General features: G+C 38.5%; 1 protein-coding gene across 3 annotated transcripts in view; it reads right to left on the bottom strand.

Annotated features, from left to right (window-relative positions):
* The window catches only part of PNPLA8 (patatin like phospholipase domain containing 8), a 34,642-nt gene extending 17,146 nt beyond the window's left edge, over window positions 1–17,496 (bottom strand). The window contains exons 1-8 of one of the 3 annotated variants that reach the window (XM_039726735.1): window positions 17,377–17,496; window positions 15,142–16,352; window positions 13,877–14,026; window positions 12,526–12,677; window positions 11,684–11,778; window positions 8,108–8,279; window positions 3,370–3,427; window positions 1,033–1,227 (exon numbers count right to left, since the gene is read on the bottom strand). In XM_039726735.1, coding sequence (XP_039582669.1) covers window positions 1,033–1,227; window positions 3,370–3,427; window positions 8,108–8,279; window positions 11,684–11,778; window positions 12,526–12,677; window positions 13,877–14,026; window positions 15,142–16,263 — 1,944 coding nt within the window. In that variant the 5' untranslated portion in view covers window positions 16,264–16,352; window positions 17,377–17,496. Of the gene's footprint in view, window positions 1–1,032; window positions 1,228–3,369; window positions 3,428–8,107; window positions 8,280–11,683; window positions 11,779–12,525; window positions 12,678–13,876; window positions 14,027–15,141; window positions 16,353–16,818; window positions 16,985–17,048; window positions 17,225–17,376 lie in introns of those variants that run through there. The other 2 variants (XM_039726734.1, XM_039726736.1) reach the window with 2 other exon arrangements.
* Window positions 17,497–18,693: the final 1,197 nt, after the last annotated feature.

Below are 18,693 nucleotides of genomic sequence, written 5' to 3'. Positions count from 1 at the left end.
TACAATGCTAAGGATATTACACAGTCTTCTAATGGACACCATCAGAAATTCTGCAGGTGATCCAGGTACATCTTATTACTCAAAATATGCTCCTTGTTTTCCAGTATTTGAGGCTAATGCCATCATATGAATTAATACAATAGAAATGCAACAGATGCTTCCATTAAACTTAAGTGTCAATCCTGTGCTCTCTTTGTTGAAGGTCTCTCATTCAGTCACCCTTTGTAATCTTTTCTGCCACAGATCTTCATCAGGTATTTATTGAAATAAATACAAATAGTTTTAAATTAGTATGCATTCCAAGAAGTGTTCTTTGAAAACCTGAAGGACTGCAGAATACTATGGGGCACTGGAGAACTAAAAACCCATGGTTAAAAAACCACTAAAGAAATTCATCTGCTTTGTTCTTTACTTATCAGGGTCACCAAGAGAGGCTGTAATATAATAAAATAGCACGCAGTGATGATAGGAGACACTGCTTTATCCTCAAGGGAATTTCTTTTGCAGTTGTCCTGAGTTTAATCTTACTTCTGTGGCATCTCTTACTCTTCTTACTAGCACAGAACCAGGGTAAAGCTCAATAAGCTATCAACAGAAAGAATTAAAAAGTAGACTGAGTCCTGAGTTTGTGCACTAATAAAAAGAATGTTGAAGTGTATGATTTGTTTTTTTCACATTTTACAATATTGTTAGATTTTTAAGTTACACCACCTATTCAGTGAAACAATGCTCAGCGAAATACCAGTTGCAAGCAGGAAGTCAGAGGCAATTTACAACTCATATAAGGTTTCTTCCCAGGCAGAGAAGAAAGCAATAGCAGAAGAGCTTAGGTTTGTATTGAGAAGACTAAGATTTTTAAGCCTTTCTAGTTCTGTGAGGGCTACAGAAGCTAAAAATATCTTTTCTTACCCCATCTGTCCTAGATTACCTTTGTGCTACCAACTTATTTGCTTAGTTTTGATTCAGAGATTCAGACCATGTTTTTTCTGTAAAATTGGAAATTATTGACTCAAGGAGAAGATTTCAACTTACCTGATGAAGATCACTGCCCAAAACATATTCCTGGAAGTAACCTGGTGCAGCAGATGATGCTCTAATTGCTTGCCACAGCTTATACTGACAGCCTCCAATATAATGAGACTTAACGCCAGGAAAGTGGTTGTAGTTTCTAAACACAAATGCTTTCAGTGGTGTTCCTCTGTTTACAATGGTGCTTACTGCAGCTACCTAGTAAATGAGGAGGAAAAAAATTAGTGTTATATATATATATGATGATAACCATAATATGAGAATGAAAGCTTCCATCATATGAAATTCAATGTATACATTAATGCCCCTCTGGAATCTTACTAGGTTCATTATTTATTTATATTTTTTAAATGTCTAGCTAAATTTTAAAAAGTGAAAGTAAAAATCTCTAAAGAAAATGCTATTTTTAATCTGCAACTAATTGTTTCCACTGGCTATTCTGCTTCTACAAATATCTATGATATTTAAACAAAATGCAGGTATCAACTATATGATTTAAAAATACTTATCCTTTTGAAATTGTATTTCATTCTCAGAAGTCTGTAAACAGCAATACAGCACTGCCATTAAATATGAATGTCAGAACTGTCAATCAATTTCTTTCTCCAAGAAAATTATTACTTTATATTGCAACTAAAGTTAAAGAATTGTAGTGAGAATTTCTCCTACAAAAGAATCAAAGTCTTTCAAAGTTTTTTTGTAAGGATACTAAAATGTCAGTAACAAAAATCACATATGTTCATCTAAGTCAAAAGCCAAAATGGTATTTCCATTGAAAAACCCCAACTATGACAACAAAAAGAATGTATCTTACAAATCTAATCACAAGGAGGAAGTACTTGTAGTTAAGGATGAGTGTTAGAATGTGCAAGACCTTTAGAGGTGATGCAGCCAGCCTGGCTGGCACTGTCAGAACAACACTCTTCAGCAGCCAAGTGGGTGCTCAATTCTATCTTGTTTACTGTTTTATAGAGTAGGGTGTTTTTATGAAATATTACTCAACAGCACAGCTGATGCTGTGATATCACTGTATGCATATTCACTCTTCAGCTGCTTAATTTCAATAATTTTATTCACTGTAAATTCATCCTTCTAGAAAACTAAAGTGTTACTTCTACATTACAACGCAAAAGCAAAACTGCCTGATTCACACTCCATCATTTGGTGGAGGAAGTTTCCTGTTTTTCTGAAAAGAAGGGTTTAGTTCTAAGTACTACCAGAAGCAGCAAGAAAGAAAATGTAATAGAAATTATTAAAAGGATGCTTTCATTTTTGGTAATACTCATATATGCTTCATGATGCAGTCTATGTTGCAAAGTGCTTGGCACCTTCTGGAAAAACCCATCCTGTCATGAATTTAGCAGCAGCAGAGCACAGAACTGTGTGTTTTATTTTGATTTTGCTGTGCCTTGTAAAGAGTACCACCACTGACAGCACTATAAAGAGATTAGTGGGAACAGCTAGTTTCAGCTCTATTTATATTCACATTTTATTACTGAAGAACATGGAAGGAAGCCAAAGATCCCAGTTCAAAGATAACTTTCAAGTCAACACAGGATAGCTTCTCTCTCAGAAAGCAACATACCACACCAGCCTTTTCATGTCCTTGTTTTAGACACGGACTAGGAACGCAGTCAGTAAGGCACACGTTTCTATGTTTAGAAAAATGTGAATATCTTCCATTTAACAGCAAAGCATTGAATATAGTGCTAGGACACCAAAACACCTGTTAATTACAGATTGTTCTGAAATATATCCTATTATATTTCTCTTCTTTCTTCACACCCTATCCTTCACCAAAAATAAAATACCCATGCTTTCTCATCTTTCACTCTCATGCTGCTGCATGTAACACCCCTCCTATGACTTAGTGCCTTTTCTATCATACAGGAAGAGGAGAGATCTTGGGGCCCAAGAATGTGAATGGAGAAAACCAGGTACCCCAAACAAAGTGAGAAGAAACCCTGCCCTCTTGCAACACAGTTAACACAGACCACAGCTGACAGGATACAATCTCCGGTATCTCCACTAGAATTCTAACATGAAAAAAACAAGCTTAGCACAACCCCAAAATGTTGACACAGTATTTCTATGCTTACATGTTCTCTGCAATATATTCCAACTAGAAGTAATAAAAATATCAGAAACTGCTGATGAAATTTAAGAATCTAATTCATTTGTATCCTTTAAAAGCATGGGTTATTACATATAGAAGCCTGAAGAACACTTCAACATTCATGCTGTCTATCCAATGTTCTTCTAGGTATAGAATTTACTCAGAACTCTTAAGAGTACTTGTGAAATATACAATTAATATTTACCTTAGGAAACTGTACTTACCTTTGGACATTTGGACTTTCTTGCAGTTTCAATCATAAGATTTGAACCCATTTTTTCTCTAAAAAAAAGTGGAAAAATTTGAAAATGCTCTATCAGTTTAGCATGAACAAGATGTACATTTTTATCATCCTTATTTCTGAGACCTTTAAAAGAAGCAATGTTTGTATTTCAATTTAACAATCCCATTTATACAATTGACTTCAATGGACTGACACTTCAAACCTTCTAGTCTGTTGGAAGTAAGTCTGAAGCGGTCTTTTTTACTCAGTTAACAAACTTAACCATAAATCATTACAATTAGTCAACTCAACATTGTTAGACAAAATGCTTTGCCACATTTAGGAATCAAAAAATCAACATCCTTATTAAATGGTTGTACAGTAATGAAAAATCACTCTTCTGTAGTTACAGAAACAAAAGCTACAGAGAGAAAGATGGCACTCTGTATGATTTAGAAGAAAATTAAAACATCTACATGTAGTCTTCTATAACAGTAATCCAATATGCACGTACTATTCCTTTCTGAGGTAATATTTTGTCACATGAATACGTTTTCATAAATCACACTATTGGTAAGCATGTAATTTCTCATCATATCAGGGTCAGTATTCCCATTGTAAACTAGAAGATAGCCCTTCTGCACAGCAGAGGAGACTGAAGCAAACTACCATACCAGCCAGTGATTCACCTCATCATCTACTTCAAATTTGATTTGCTCACAATAAAGGTATAAAACTCCTAGAGAGTAGGTGGTCACTGATTATGATTCCAAACAGGCTTTCCTTTAAATCAGCAAGCTTTCTTCCCCCCAAAGAAAACAGCCCACCCAAACACTGGTGATGCATCTGTCCTATTTTGCAATTATGGTTTTCCATACTGACACACTTTTAAAGTAAAGATATTCCATGTGCTGCTATTACAAGATCATCCATCTACACTTGCACCCATGACAGGAGACAGTAGCCCTTCCACTGTTAAAAACAACATCTTTATCGACCTACTCAGTCAGAAGACAAAAGAAACTTTAAAGGCTACCATAGCAGCAGTCCTCCATGCAGACAGTAGACTGTATGTGCAATTAGGACAATTTACTCTTCAAGTGGGTATTTGTGCTTGAAGGATGGCTGCATACATGTCCTTGACAGGGAGGAAGGAAGGGAGACAGTTTCCAGTCCTATGATGGAAAACTCCTGCTAACACAATTCTTGTACCTGTAGCACAGTTTTGTTTTTGCTTTGATTCTAGTCTCAGAACTGCCAGCCAGAAGGGGAAGAGCGACATCTGCACTCATTAACTGATTACAGAAGGAGATGAAGGCACACAGTACCACGAAGTAGGAAAAAAAGAAATGGGACTGACAGAGGTGAGATATCAAAGACATCTACTGATTTGCATCACTTTTATCTACTTCTGAAATGTCTGTATTAGGTATTTTTCCCAAACCCAGAATGCAAAGATTAAAAAAATGCATAAGCAATATCCTCTGTTTAATTATAGGAACCATCAAACTGAATAACTACCTCATCACATCCTGTTTTTTATCAAGGGCAGAAACTGATAACTCCAGAGTAGGTACAAGAAATCCTTTCAACTACTGTGCAACTTCAGACATTACAGTGTAAGGAGAAAAGCTTAGTATCACCTCCACATTTAGTTTAGTTCTGTTGCTACCATTAATACTGTAATTGCATATTAAATAAATGTATTTGTCTCACTGTTTAATTTTCTTTTATGAAGTAACAGCAGAAGTGATTCCACAGTTTATTCACATATTGTGGTAAAAAAAAAAGCCTTCTAATTTTATTGCATAGTCCCCTGTTATCAAAGAAAAGAAGAAACAGGTAATTCCCAAGATGCCTTACTATCTCAAATTACCACTTTAACTTGCTTGCTTTTATTAATGATAAAGACTCTTAATGTGTGTTGTCTTTAGGCCACTGGTTACTTGTCCCCCAAACTTGCAACAGCAATATTCTCTAAAATGGGGAAGCCAGGACTGTAAATAATATTTTAAATGAAACTATATTGTGAATTAATGTAATGGCATTATAGTACTTTATGTATTTTCAATCCTGTCACACACTGCATCATCTTGTCTGACCACAAGCATACAGATGTTTCATTAAACTATCCATGACAACCCAAAAAACTTCTGATATTAAAGCTACTTTAAATCCTGTAAGCATTTTACATTTTTCCACTCATTGGTTATTATGCCATCCTATTTTTCCATTTATCTACTTTGTTTGAGTCTGTCTGTGACCTATGTCCTGTAGACATGACCTACTTAAACAACGAGTCTCTTTCACAAACATTGCTCTTTCATTGCTTCGAGTCACTAATATTGCAACACTTACTTCAATAATGCTATGAAGAACATAATGTCAACCATACGCTTGAGGAAACATTATAATGGGCTACAGCAGTGATGCAAATATTCTGGAGAAAGAGCACTCAATGCAAAAGGCAAAATTGTAACTTTCATCCTCTTCCAACAGCAACAGTAATACCAGAAAACTATGACATCTTTACCAAACCTACAGAAGAGACTTTTATACCATGTATGGAATGTGTTACCCATCTAGTGACTACAGAGCAGCATCAATTTATATTTCACTCTCAAAACAAATACTGCAGTATTATTACTTGTATTCCCAAACACATGCTTTATCCATTTTCCTACCAAAAGAGAACATGTAATTTTTATCCTACACTTCATACAGTGACTGATTGCTTCTCAAGACTATAAATTCCCAACATGAGATTTTAGCTAGCTTGTGAAAACCCCTAGCTGCTCACCAAATTTCTCCAGTAGTTTCTTAAGACAGCATGCAAGAAGAAAATTGTATATGTCAACAACATCAAAAGAAAACAGAGAAGTCAGAACTATAAGCCAGTTTCTTACAAATGCAATTCAATATAGCATTACATATACTGATATGTTGCAAGTAAAATCTTCTGCATAACGTAAATCATTAAAACCAGTCCTCAAATTGCTACATAAGAGAGTTAAAACAGACATACATAGAACACATGAAACCAATTTCCTGAAGTACTCTGAATGAAATGTCAGTTAACCAAAATTAGTTGTCATTTTCTGAAATGCAATTTATAATATATCCCATAAATGCACGGAACGTTAGACTGATGAAACATCAACTTAATTATTTTCAGCAAGAATACCTTCTGACAGAAAATACCACCACTGATGTTGTGGTAGGACTAAACATGTATTACACGTCTGTACACTGTCAAGGGATTGTCTCTATTTCAAGCAAGGCTGACAAGTTACCATTTAAACTACAAAGACAGACAGAGCACAAGTAATGCTTTTAAATTCAAAACAAAGCATACAGCAGTTTCCCCATGCTATAATAATAACCTGACCTTCAATATTGCTGTAAAGATATACTATATAACCTTACAATTCCCTTCTCAGCTCCAGGCCCCCACACCACAGGGAAGCCTCTAGGAATCCCTGCAACAAAATGCTGTGCAGGCATAGCATCTCCCTTCAACACTGCAGGTGACCAAGAAGTCATTTTTGATCAGCACACTTAATTTTTAATTTACTCTATGGATGATATATTAATTGCCTGCTTTTGTCTATTGCACAGGAGTAGAGTTTTTTACCTCCTTCATATGCTACAAGTAGCTGCAGAAAAACAATAGTATTTTAATTAAAGCCATGTAAAATACTTTCACATTAGGTTATTGTGATCTTCACAAGACTTCATTTAATTGGGTGGGGAATGAAATGAGGGAAGACAGAGAAAAATCCAATTTCTAAATAAAGACCTTTAGATACCTGAGAAGAAAAGCTAATGATATCAATTTGATAAATTTATTTATTTCTAAAAATATGCAAGAGCACAGAGAAGTGCTTAGACACTCTCCCTCTACTTCATCGAAGAAGATGCTTAAAATTCAGACATTACTGGTATTCCCACCATTATGTCATAAAAACTCTTTTAATCTCATAAAACACAGTAATTGCATTCTCAAAGGAACTTGTTATTACTTATCAGAAGAAACCTTTTACCATTTTACACTGTCTCTCAGAAAAGATAGCTCAGTTCTTTCAGTGGCAGGGTCAACTTATGCTGGTTGGAAAGCTGTGGCATTAGTTTGCTAAAAATTATAAACAACTGAGCTATCAATATAAATACAGATGAATAAAGCTAAGAAATAAAACCTGTAATATAATAATTATTTCTAGAGGCTTTTCCTGAATAGCCATCAAGGCAAGTGAATACACTTCACAGGCAACTCTGACACTGCAGATAATCTTTCATTGCAACCCTTACAGCTCATTTCCCTTTCAAAGAAAGCGGCAATGGACAAAGCCCTCCAGTATGGCAGCAAACATTAAAAATCCCCACTACAGCACATTATTTCATTTCTCACCAATCTCCTTTACTAAAAAGGGCACAGCAGGTGGTTAGTAAAATCTGTAGCAAATCTGTAACGAGTCAGATCTAGCAGAGCTGGCAAGCATACAGGAATATAATCAGAAATCAGTGCAGTAAAGCTTACTTTATTCCCCAGAAACATAAATCATTACACTAAAAGCTTCCAGTATCTTGGTAAATATGAAAACAGCTATTTCAAAAGAATGAGAGTATACGATAATCCTTTCTAGTTGTTTTAAGAATTTGTACACCAGTGAAGCAAGAACAAAACCAAATGCACTCAGTCATTGCACTAATTTTTTTTCATCTGATTATCTTTTACTTACTTGAGCATTTTTTCCCATATATCACTGTCATAAAAGGCGTGGTTCCAGCCCATTTTGACTGTTCCAACAATGACATTCTGCTTGAAAACATCTGATCCTAGCTTATGGTACAGTTCTTCACAATCATCCAGAGGGATATGGAACAGCCCCAACATAAAAGCTAATATAGCTCCTGAAAAAAACAAATATTTTGTAGTATTACAAAAACATATCCTGGAGTAAGATTACAAAGATGGATTACCAGTTAATGTAGTTCATAGGTTAACAGAATATCTGTCTTGAAACAGCAAGACCAACTGACATTTATTTCACTAAATTCCTGCTCAGAGATCACAAACCATGTTTTAAAAGACCATACACATAGAAAAAGTCTATTTTCAAAAGCAGAAATATGAGAAGTTAAAACATTGTATTATTTCATTTTGCAGATTATAACAAGCATATGGCAGAAAGCAAATGAAATCCACTACTTTACTTGGAAAGAGAAATGAGCAAGAGAAATCTATCCTGTAGGTACTAAAAATTTATTTGGAGCAATATTTGCTACTCTGCAAACTCTTAAGTCAATAGAGAAATATTCTTGGAAAATTCTTCAAAAATAAAGGAGATTCCAGTAGTTTGGATTACATTTGGTTGCAACCATTTATAATTAGTTTCATACATGCTGCCATCTAGTGTGTCCCTAACAAAAATTATGACCTACCCTTGTAGGAACAAAATAACAGCACTCAAAAAAGCATTGCTGCTAAACACCATTAAAAGGACTGTACAAAAATACACTTAATGCATTACTACAATTCTCAGATATATTAAATCAAAAGGGACGCACAAAACCTTTAAATCTAGTTGCGTCTGTGAGAACATGTAATTAAACATTAGAAATCATTAGGACACATGAGTTTTTCAATCTGGAAATAAATGCCATAGGCTTGAATAAAGTTAATTTTAAAAGGTGCCAATTTTTGAAAAAGAGTAAAAGTACAATGCATGAGCAGAAAAAAGCTACATGCAGGAAGTTACAGATAGCTTTAAAAGAAACAAGACTTCCCAGCCCTTTTTCACTCACAGAGCCCACCAACTGCGATAGCTGAGCATTCGTGGACTGATGGCCTCAGTTTCTTAAAAGGCAGCACACACTTAAGGCAACCTGGTCTTACTTGACACAAAGTTTCATCATACTTGACACAAAGTTTCATCAAGCGAAACTATCTCAATTGCCAAATCACCAGATGCCTGAATTCAACGCATACTTAACACCTAGCAGCAGAGAAACACCAGTTTCCTGAGTCATGCAAATCCTCTGTCACATTCTCTTCCTCTAAACCTCCAGCACCAGTTCTACAGTATCATACATTTGCTATTTTGGTGAGTAGATTCAAAGTATGCAGAGCCTATTACAGCATCATTGCAATGATCTTTCTCTGTGACTGCCTTCATTTACACTCTCTGACCCCCAATGAAGAGAAGCATGGGGAAGATAACTACAAAGACAGTGATGCTGAATTCACAGCAAGGGCATTTCCCAACTTCGAAGGCAAAACAGCTGAAAAGTAGTAAGAAATACAAAAACTGCAGCAGAAAAGAGAAGTGCAGGGCACAAGAGGCATCCTTCTTATCATTTAATCCATCACTCTCGTGAAGCACAATTCATTCAATGGCAAGACTATTGGCATATGTACTGTCAATACAAACAGAACTGCTAGCAGTGCTGGCAGACAAGAACAGCCTCATCCAGCCATGTCTTTCCATTTATTATTGCAAACTGGACAACTGCAGACAAAAGCTTAATTGCATAAAAAAAAAATTGAAAGAATTTGCTAAGTACTTATTAGCAGTCATAAGTCCCAAAATTTGAGGAAGAATTAAAAACCAAGTTAGTTTTAGTGACAGTAGTGGGAGTAAATTAAGAACACGAGGCCTCTCTATTCAAGGTAAAAACACCTATATTCATTGAAGACAACACTGGAGAAGTGTTTTTTAGGGAAACCATCTTCCAAAGAAACAACCACTTAACTGCTAAAGTAACTAATGAAGGATTTATTTGGAAGACTATTAAAAATGTAAAGCAGGGAACTATATTGTGGCTACAAACAAATTCTGTCTAGAAGACCTAAACACTCTCCTCCACTATTTTGAGTCTATTAAGCAAATCTCTTGAAACACACTTCTTCCACTCAGGGTGATCTGTGTTTAATATAATTTCTGATTGAAAATAAGTATGACAAAAAATTTGAAGAATATGGGTTTCTTCAGGAAACTGAGCAAGTAAACTACAGCATACCTCCTATGTTAGAAAACCTATTTGTGCTGCTACTGGTCTAACAATTTCTGAAGGAGATTACTTTAAAGGAGAAACTTATGCTTTGGAGTTTCCTGCTTTCTAGGGAGGAGTAACTTATCACTGAGTCACAAGTGTAAATAAGTCTGGGTGGAACTTGTAGACATCATCTAGTCCAACCTCCTGTTCCAACAGGTATAATTAGAATAGGCTACTCAGGACTTGATCAGCCAAATTTTGAGTATCTCCATGGACAGAGATTACAAAGTCTGAATAGGAAACTCCTTGCAGTGTCTGACCGCCCCTGCAAGAAAAACATGATCCTGTACCTAATTAGAACTTCCCATACTCCAACTTGTCTGCTGGCTTTTCTCCTACCCCTGTACACCTTCAAAATTATTCCAGATCCATCTTCTCTATATTTTCCCATTAGCTGAACCAGGATAAAGGCCAGGCCCACCCTTCGCCTTCTCAAGGCTAAATAAACCAGTTTTTGCACTCTCTCCTTTACATGTCAAGAGCTCCAGCACCCTGGCTCTCTGCCAGATGCACCCAGTAGAAAAACACATCCAAAAGATTAAGGGTTTATAGAAGAGCCCATAACAAGACCTTTGTGGCCAAACAGAGACACTTCAATTTTTGGGTACATTCTCATCCATGCAAGCCAATGTGGTCTGCTTTCTTTGCTCTAGAGTGCAGTGATGATTCATGTTCAATTTGTTCCAAACAAGTCCAGGTCATCTCCTGCAAAGCTGGTTTCTAGGCTGTCAGCCCACCTCAGACAGAGAGCTTTGTATTTGGCTTTACTGAACCTGCCAAGCCATTTCTCCATCCTGTACAGACCAATATAAAGGAAGGGCACCACAGCACTGACCACTTCCTCCAATTTAGATCATTCAAAATCTTGCTACAGGCACATTCTGTCCTTCTGGCAGGCAATTAATAAAGATGAAACATTGCTGTTAACCTAATAAAGGAAACTCGACTGACTCAGCATCAGTTCTTGAGAGCTATTATCTTAGTAGTCTGCAAAGCTCCATAAATACCTAAGATAACTGTTTGTATGTGCAAATTGAAGATGTCATATAAACACTGAAAAAATGACAAATCAGTTTAAAGCCAAAAGTTTGTCATGAACTGCCCAAAGTTCTTATTCAGAAGCCAAAAGAAAGACTCTAGAAATCACAACTGTACTTTCCCAGCTTAGACTAAGTCAGAAACTGCCAAATCTGTATTTATTCTCAGATGTTCTTTTACTACATTGATAGCAAAACTCCAACTTGTGACTTAATAATTACCTGTGCTTACGCCACAGATGTAGTCAAAAAGTTGATGAACCGGCTTTCCAGTTAATTCTTCTAGTTTCCGTAGAGTCTGAAGTGCAACTAAACCCCTGAAACACAAAATTCCCCTTCAGATACAATGGTGGTCTTATCTTACATAGCTCTAATCATTTTTCAATCACCTTTGCTTCATTATAACTAATTATAATTGAATAGCTGCAACAGTAAGAATCCTGAATATTTCAGGAAATAAAAGAGCAGCAGAACACAGTTAAAATAGAATGATGAATACTAAATATGAACGACATACTCCAGCATACCAAAAATAGTATTCAACAGCTACAGCCATATTGTTTTACAGCAAAGGCTTGGGGGTGATCAATTTCTGTGGATGTAGACTAAGGATAGATTTTAGTTGTATTCCCACTACACTTAAATTTTGGTCTTCACAAGGCTATATAATGCCCCTTGGGGCATAGTATTTTCCAGTATGGAGTTTACTTGGCCTCAATTCAATGTATCTGAAATAATGGGAGAGATGAATTAGAGACCATCAGATTTGTGTTTCTCCATCACAAAACAGTATCTGGAGTGCAGCAGTGTGAACTCTGTTGGGATAGAGCGAGATAACTGTGTATGGCAAAATGAGCACCAAAACGAACACCATTCAAGCAGAAATGCATAGAAAAACAATACCCATCCCTTAGATAGTCAAATGTGACAGAAATGTAACTCATAAATTGCCTCTTTGGGCATTTGTCTATGAAAGAGAGACTGAAATTTTACTTCTAGTTACAGTACGAAAAAGGTTACAGTATGAAAAAGGTTACAAGTATGTAAAACCCCAGAAGTTTTACCTTGTTCCTCCTCCATCAATGGTGAGGATTCGAATTCCCCAGCCTTTCACAGGGTCTGTGTAGCCAATCAGAGCTAAAGTTTCTCTAACAGCAGCCTGAAGACTTTCATCATTAGCCTGTCTCAGTCGCAACAGGCATGGGATTAACTTTTCCTATTGATAAATACAAGGATATTTAATTCTAACCATATGTTTAAACCAAAAGAATACATTCTTAAATTTACTAGCATGGCATTAAAGTACAGAAGTAATATACTAGTCAAACTTGGAAGAAAACATCTTCAAATCTGTATTCACCCAAGTCTTTCTCTAACCAGGGAAAGAAAGGATGTCAATATTATGCTGCACACACCTCACTGCTATAGTAACTACCTATCAGAATTAAACAAACAAGATGATATGTAAATATTTTTAATAGCTAGGAAAGTTACATTTACGACTTTCCTTTTATTGACTTAGTATCACGTCAGCCAAGTGTAGACTCGAGTATGAGGCACACCAAGTGCCACATTTGTTTAGTAAGTACTGCACTGCTTCAAAACAAGAAATGCCTTCTAAGTACACTAATACCAAAACAAAATTTAAAATGCTTTCCCATACAGAGTATTTTTAAATGGACATTACAAAGATACACACAGCATTACAATCAAAATGGTAGTAGTGAATACACTCTTTCATAATAAAGTAATTCACATATATTTATGTGAATGCCTGACCTGTACCCTGCCCAGATGATTCATCTGGCCTGCACTCCATTCCCAAAGGCTACTTCTTCCAGAAATGCTACCATCTGTGTCACAGGTTTTTCACATCTTGTGGAAAAAGTCACGAGGTTGACAAATGCTGTGATTTAGCTAGTACTTCTAGAATAGTCTACCACCCACCTCCTGCCCTCTCAATGCAGGGAAGAAAACAAGTAGGACTAGATTACATTAACTTATTTGATGGTTCTCTTGCCATTCTCTTCGAAGAAAGCATGTAAACAAGCATAGAAAGTACTGTGCATTTACAGATCAACTGTACAGCACATTCCCATCTGTCAACTGCCACAGGGGACACAGTGTACGACCTTTATCTACCGCTGGAAAAAGCTATACTACCCACCCACATGACCATGCCGTACGCTTCTAAATTAAACACTGCAGTCTTAAGAACCTTCAGCTAAACTCACAGTAGCTTGCATATGAATCTGCTTGAACCAGCTATAAAGTTATAAAAAGAGACACTCAAACTACAATCCTTGCAAACAGGAAATATGACTAGTCCAGAAAAGCACAGAAGGAGGATTTATGTTGTTCTATATCAATAATTTCTCAGATTGATTTTTATGTACACATAAAAACTATTTGCACCTTAATTGCAACTCCTCTGCTCTCTGGAAATTCTAGAAGATGATAGGTCAGTTCTTCAACCCTGTTGATGCAGACTCTTGGATCAGAGGATCTCCGCAGAGCTTGAACTAAAGCTCGAGTCCTGTTATCAATACTCACTCTTGCAATGATCTAAAGAAGACAGACAACATAAAACTACTCTGAGAAACGCAGAGCTTGAACTAAAGCTCGAGTCCTGTTATCAATACTCACTCTTGCAATGATCTAAATAAAACAGACAACACAAAACTACTCTGAGAAACCTGTAAAATTTGTCAAGACTAATTTCAAAGTGTTATTTTAAGATTTCTCAGAAGCAATGAACAGCATGCTGTACTAGAGATCTCCTATAGGTTCCAAGAAAGCATTGCTTAAATCATCAACAAAAACCTTTTGATTCTTTATTTAGTAGAAAACAAAGTAAAGTTTACAGCAAGAATACACCAAACAAACAGGTCAATGTGTATTCAGATGGACTTTCAGGGCAACTCTCTGGTATTCAAAAGCCACTAACAAACCATAAACTGTAAAATTACTATAACCACAAAAAATACTACAACTAGATCTGTCTGTAATTACGGACTCTATGCATATATGAACTAAATACATGTACCTACAGCACACACACACACAGAGGTGTGTGTGTGTATATATACATACACAGACACTCTTCATATATAAACTTGCATAAACAGATCTATACCTCCATGAAACATCTAATACTTAAACACAGATGTATCTACACCTAATTTTAAGTACAGGTATATATATGTAAGTTTACATATACTATAACAGATCTATACCTGCATGAAACATCTAATACTTAAACACAGATGTATCTACACCTAATTTTAAGTATGTATATATATGTAAGTTTACATATACTACGCATACAAATATATAAAATCTACATAGTTATATATATGTACTCATTTATAAAAGTGCACAGAATGAATCATTGAACAGTGTGGATTGGAAGAGACATTAAAGATCATCTAGTTCCAACTCCCTGCTGTGGGCAGGAACACCACATATATACTTACATGGAAGTACAAACACTTATATGTAAGTATAAGTATGTGTACATCTGTATGCAAATATATACACAGGTATACACTTATTTACATAAGTAAATGCGTGTGTGTCTATGCTTAAATACAGGTATATACACTAGTGTAGCATATATACACACTTGTACAAAATACACATAGAAATAATACGTAAATTAACAAAAAACAAAGACTTGCCTTTTCTCTCTGAAGAGACAGATGCTTTTCCCTCTCTTCTGCAGTCTTGGCCTCTTTTGCTTTGTCCGCATCACTCTTCTCAGACACGTCTTGTTCCTGCTGTTTACTCTTTTCTGGTGAAACAACTTTTGTATCTGATCTTAACTTTGGAACCAACCCACCAATATAGCTGTCGACAAACGCCTGTACACTGTTACTGGGATATGAAAGAAAGTCTGCAATACTTTTTTTAGTGGAAACTGGGAGAACAGTATTTGTCTTTTCAGTACCCAAGATCTCTGCTTCAGGAGCTAAAGCACCTGCTGAATTCACTCTCTTTTCTTCGCTTGTTACAGTATTTGCTGATGAATCAAGCTTATTCCTCTCTTCACTTTCAGAGTCCTGTAATAAAGCATTCCTTTTTCTTCCTTGTTCCATAACAGAATTATTAAAGTAAGAGTTGATATGATCAGCTACAAAGTTGTAAGTCTCTCCAAAGTTTGTAGAAAAGTAGCTTACATGAAAAAGGTGGCTTTTAGTAGATGCTGAAACTTCTGGACTATCTTGACAAGTGCCGCTTGAACTTACTAACACAGACTCCAAGTTTTCACTTGCACAAGTGGATTTCTTTGCAGCTGGGCTGCTGTTGCAATCGTCCTGAGTTCTGACATCTGTAACTTGTTTATCATTTTCTAGATTTGTGCTGATGTTATTTGCATCTGCACTACTTTTATTTGCTTTACCCAAAGTACCTGAGTGGGACTTCAATCGAGCTATTCGTGACACCAGCTCACTGTGAGTGCCAGACACTGCCTTTGAAACAGATTCTATAGTATTCTTAATTCGTGACATGCGAATGCTCACCTTTGTAAGTCCTTTAGAAGAAGAAGTTAAAAGTTTGGAAACTCTGTAGTATAAAAACTCATGGCTATAAATGTACTTGTTATACCAAAATGTTCTGCTTCTGGCCCACTTACACCAAGGCTCACTTGTATGAAAAACTCTCAGGTGTGCAGCATGATTTATCCTCCAGCAGGCTTTAGGTCTACAGAAACACAGGTATTTGTTTCTCTGCTTCCACCAAAGATTTTTTGGGTTAATCAAAAAGAATAAATATGCATCTAAGGATAAATGAACTGTCATAACTTATATATAATTGCACCTTTTCTATGTTGCTTTCTACTTCATTCCAAAAAATATGTCAATAAGTAAATCCCGTAATGTAGTGTTGTCTGAAAAAGAAAAAAACAGAACAAAATTAAAACCAACAATGGAAACCCCAAACCAGAAACAAGTTAAACTAAAATCACAGGGTTGTTTAAAACAGATGAAGATTGTGTATCCTTTTGGTAGAGACAAATAAACATTCAAATCAAATCGAATAATCTCATGGGAAAATCCATGCTCAAGACATTTGGTAGGTAGTTCACCCCAACATTTCAACATGCTACTCCCTAAAGGCCAGTTTAAGCACATCTTGAACAATACGTGACACTTCTCAAAAGTACTTAATGACATACAGAAAATTGATTGCTGTTTCTTCAGCAATTTATCTTGTGCAGACACAACATTTCAAACGTCATTATATTACCACCCCTTAGCAGAATTCCTCACAGGGCAGAAGTGACACCAATACTTTGACCAAAGTTCAACAAAACGCGCCCATCCTAAGAGCCAAGGGTAGGATATAATCCTTACTCTGCAAAGAAAAGTGCAACTGGTGGAGCGTTTTACACAGCACACCAGAGTTGTGCTGATATCGCAGGAGCAAATGCATTATTTGCCGAAAAAGTAAGCCCAGGCTTCTCCAGCGCCAGTAACAAATGCCGAGAAGGGCTGCCAGGCAGGCACGCAGGCCAGCTCCTGAGCAGGCCGACTTCCCAGTGACAGCAGAGGGAAAGCCCGGCGGCAGCGCCGTCGTTACTTACAGCCTCCTCTGCCTGCGCCGTGCCTGTCCCGCCGGGTGACCGCCGCGCAGCCGGGCTGCGGGCCCCAGCCCGGGCCGGGCTATATAAGCACGGGGGCGCCGCCGGCCCCGGGGGCAGGCGCGGCCGCTGTTCCTGCCTTGCGCCATTTCCCCGAAACGCTGCCGAGAGTGGCGGCGTAAACAAGCACCGAGTCCCGGCCCCGCTGTCCCCGGCCCACCTCCCGTTACGCGAGCCAGCCCCGCGTGCCCGGCACGCGCACATCGCGTTCCCCCCGCCCTCACACAGCCCCACGACACGGCGGAGATGCGGCCCGTGCTGGAGGCGGTACCTGCTGGACAGCGGCTCCCGCCTCCCCCCGGTCCCCGGGCCGCCGCCGAACGCCAGGCAGGGGCCGCGCCCTCACGAGCGGCGCCGCCCCGGCGGAGCGACGTGCGGCGCGGCACGCGGGAGGGCGGCGCTGCCGAGGGCGGCGCTTGGAGCGCGCCGGCGGGACGGTGCGGAGCCTGCCGCTCGCCTGAGCAGGCCGCCCAAAGCCCCACCCAGCCGCGGTGTGAGCGCTGCCGGGGTCAGGGCATCCACATCCCTGGGCCAGCAGCTTGGTCTGGTGCTTTTCCACCCTCACAGTGAAGAATTTCTTCCTAATGTCTGACCTAAATTTCCCGTCTTTCAATTTGTGCCCATTACTCACTGTCCTGTCCTCTCTGGCTCCTGTGTCGGTCCCTTTCAGGCGCTGGAAGGAGCTTTGAGGTGCCCACACAGCCTTCTCCGTGCTGAGCAGCCCTCGCTTTCTCAGCCTGTCCTTCAGGGGAGGTGCTCCCGTTCCCTTCATGGCCCCGCTGTGGGCCTGCTCCAGGAGGTCCATGTCCTTCTTATGCTGAGGACTCCAGAGCTGGATGCAGGTGGGGTCTCACCAAAGCTGAGTAGAGGGGCAGAATCCCCTCCCTTCGTGCTGCTTTTGGTGCAGCCCAGGACATGTCTGGCTTTCAGGTCGGGCACAGCAGAGCGGGTTGTGCCCAAGCTGCTGCCAGCGCTGGGCTCTTGATGCCGCACCCTGGGGAGTCCCTGGGAGCAAGGGGCCGGGAATAGAAGGGTCCCTACCCTGCCTTTGTAGCTCCTCAGTGCAGGTGCCTTGGGAATATGCTCCCCCCTATCTCCTGTTTAATGGTTAGGGAACAATGACAGACATGTTTTTCATGGGTTGGACAGGGTTAGGAGGCACCTTGGTCTTTCCCAGCCAGGCTTCAGAGCAGCAGCAGGCCCTGAGATTCCTGCCTGAAACACAGTTTTAATGAAGTTGCCAAAACTTCAGGTGGCAAGAGAGGATGGATGCGCTATGTGCCCAGGTGGAACAATGGAGGCTTTACCATGAGGGTTAGAAGGGTCGCATCACAGATTTCAGATCCCAGTTGTCTGCTACTGTTCTTCCTCACAAATAAAGAAGTAAATTAATTTTCTTGCCTTGCATTTTATTCCTCAAAAGAAAATTTATACTCCTTACATATTGTAATTTTTAGCATGTATTTTTTATAAATTGCACAGGTTAAATTTCCCACATCTCCCAGAGCAAGACATCCCTATCTGGATACCAGGTGCCCACCAAAGTCACTGTCACTCCCTTCTTCATCTGGTCAGAGGAGAGAAAATA

The sequence above is a fragment of the Passer montanus genome, unplaced genomic scaffold (genome assembly GCF_014805655.1).
Source record: "Passer montanus isolate IOZ18808 unplaced genomic scaffold, ASM1480565v1 scaffold6, whole genome shotgun sequence".
In the NCBI taxonomy this organism is placed as follows: Eukaryota; Metazoa; Chordata; class Aves; order Passeriformes; family Passeridae; genus Passer; species Passer montanus.
This window is presented reverse-complemented; position numbering and strand designations above follow the sequence as displayed.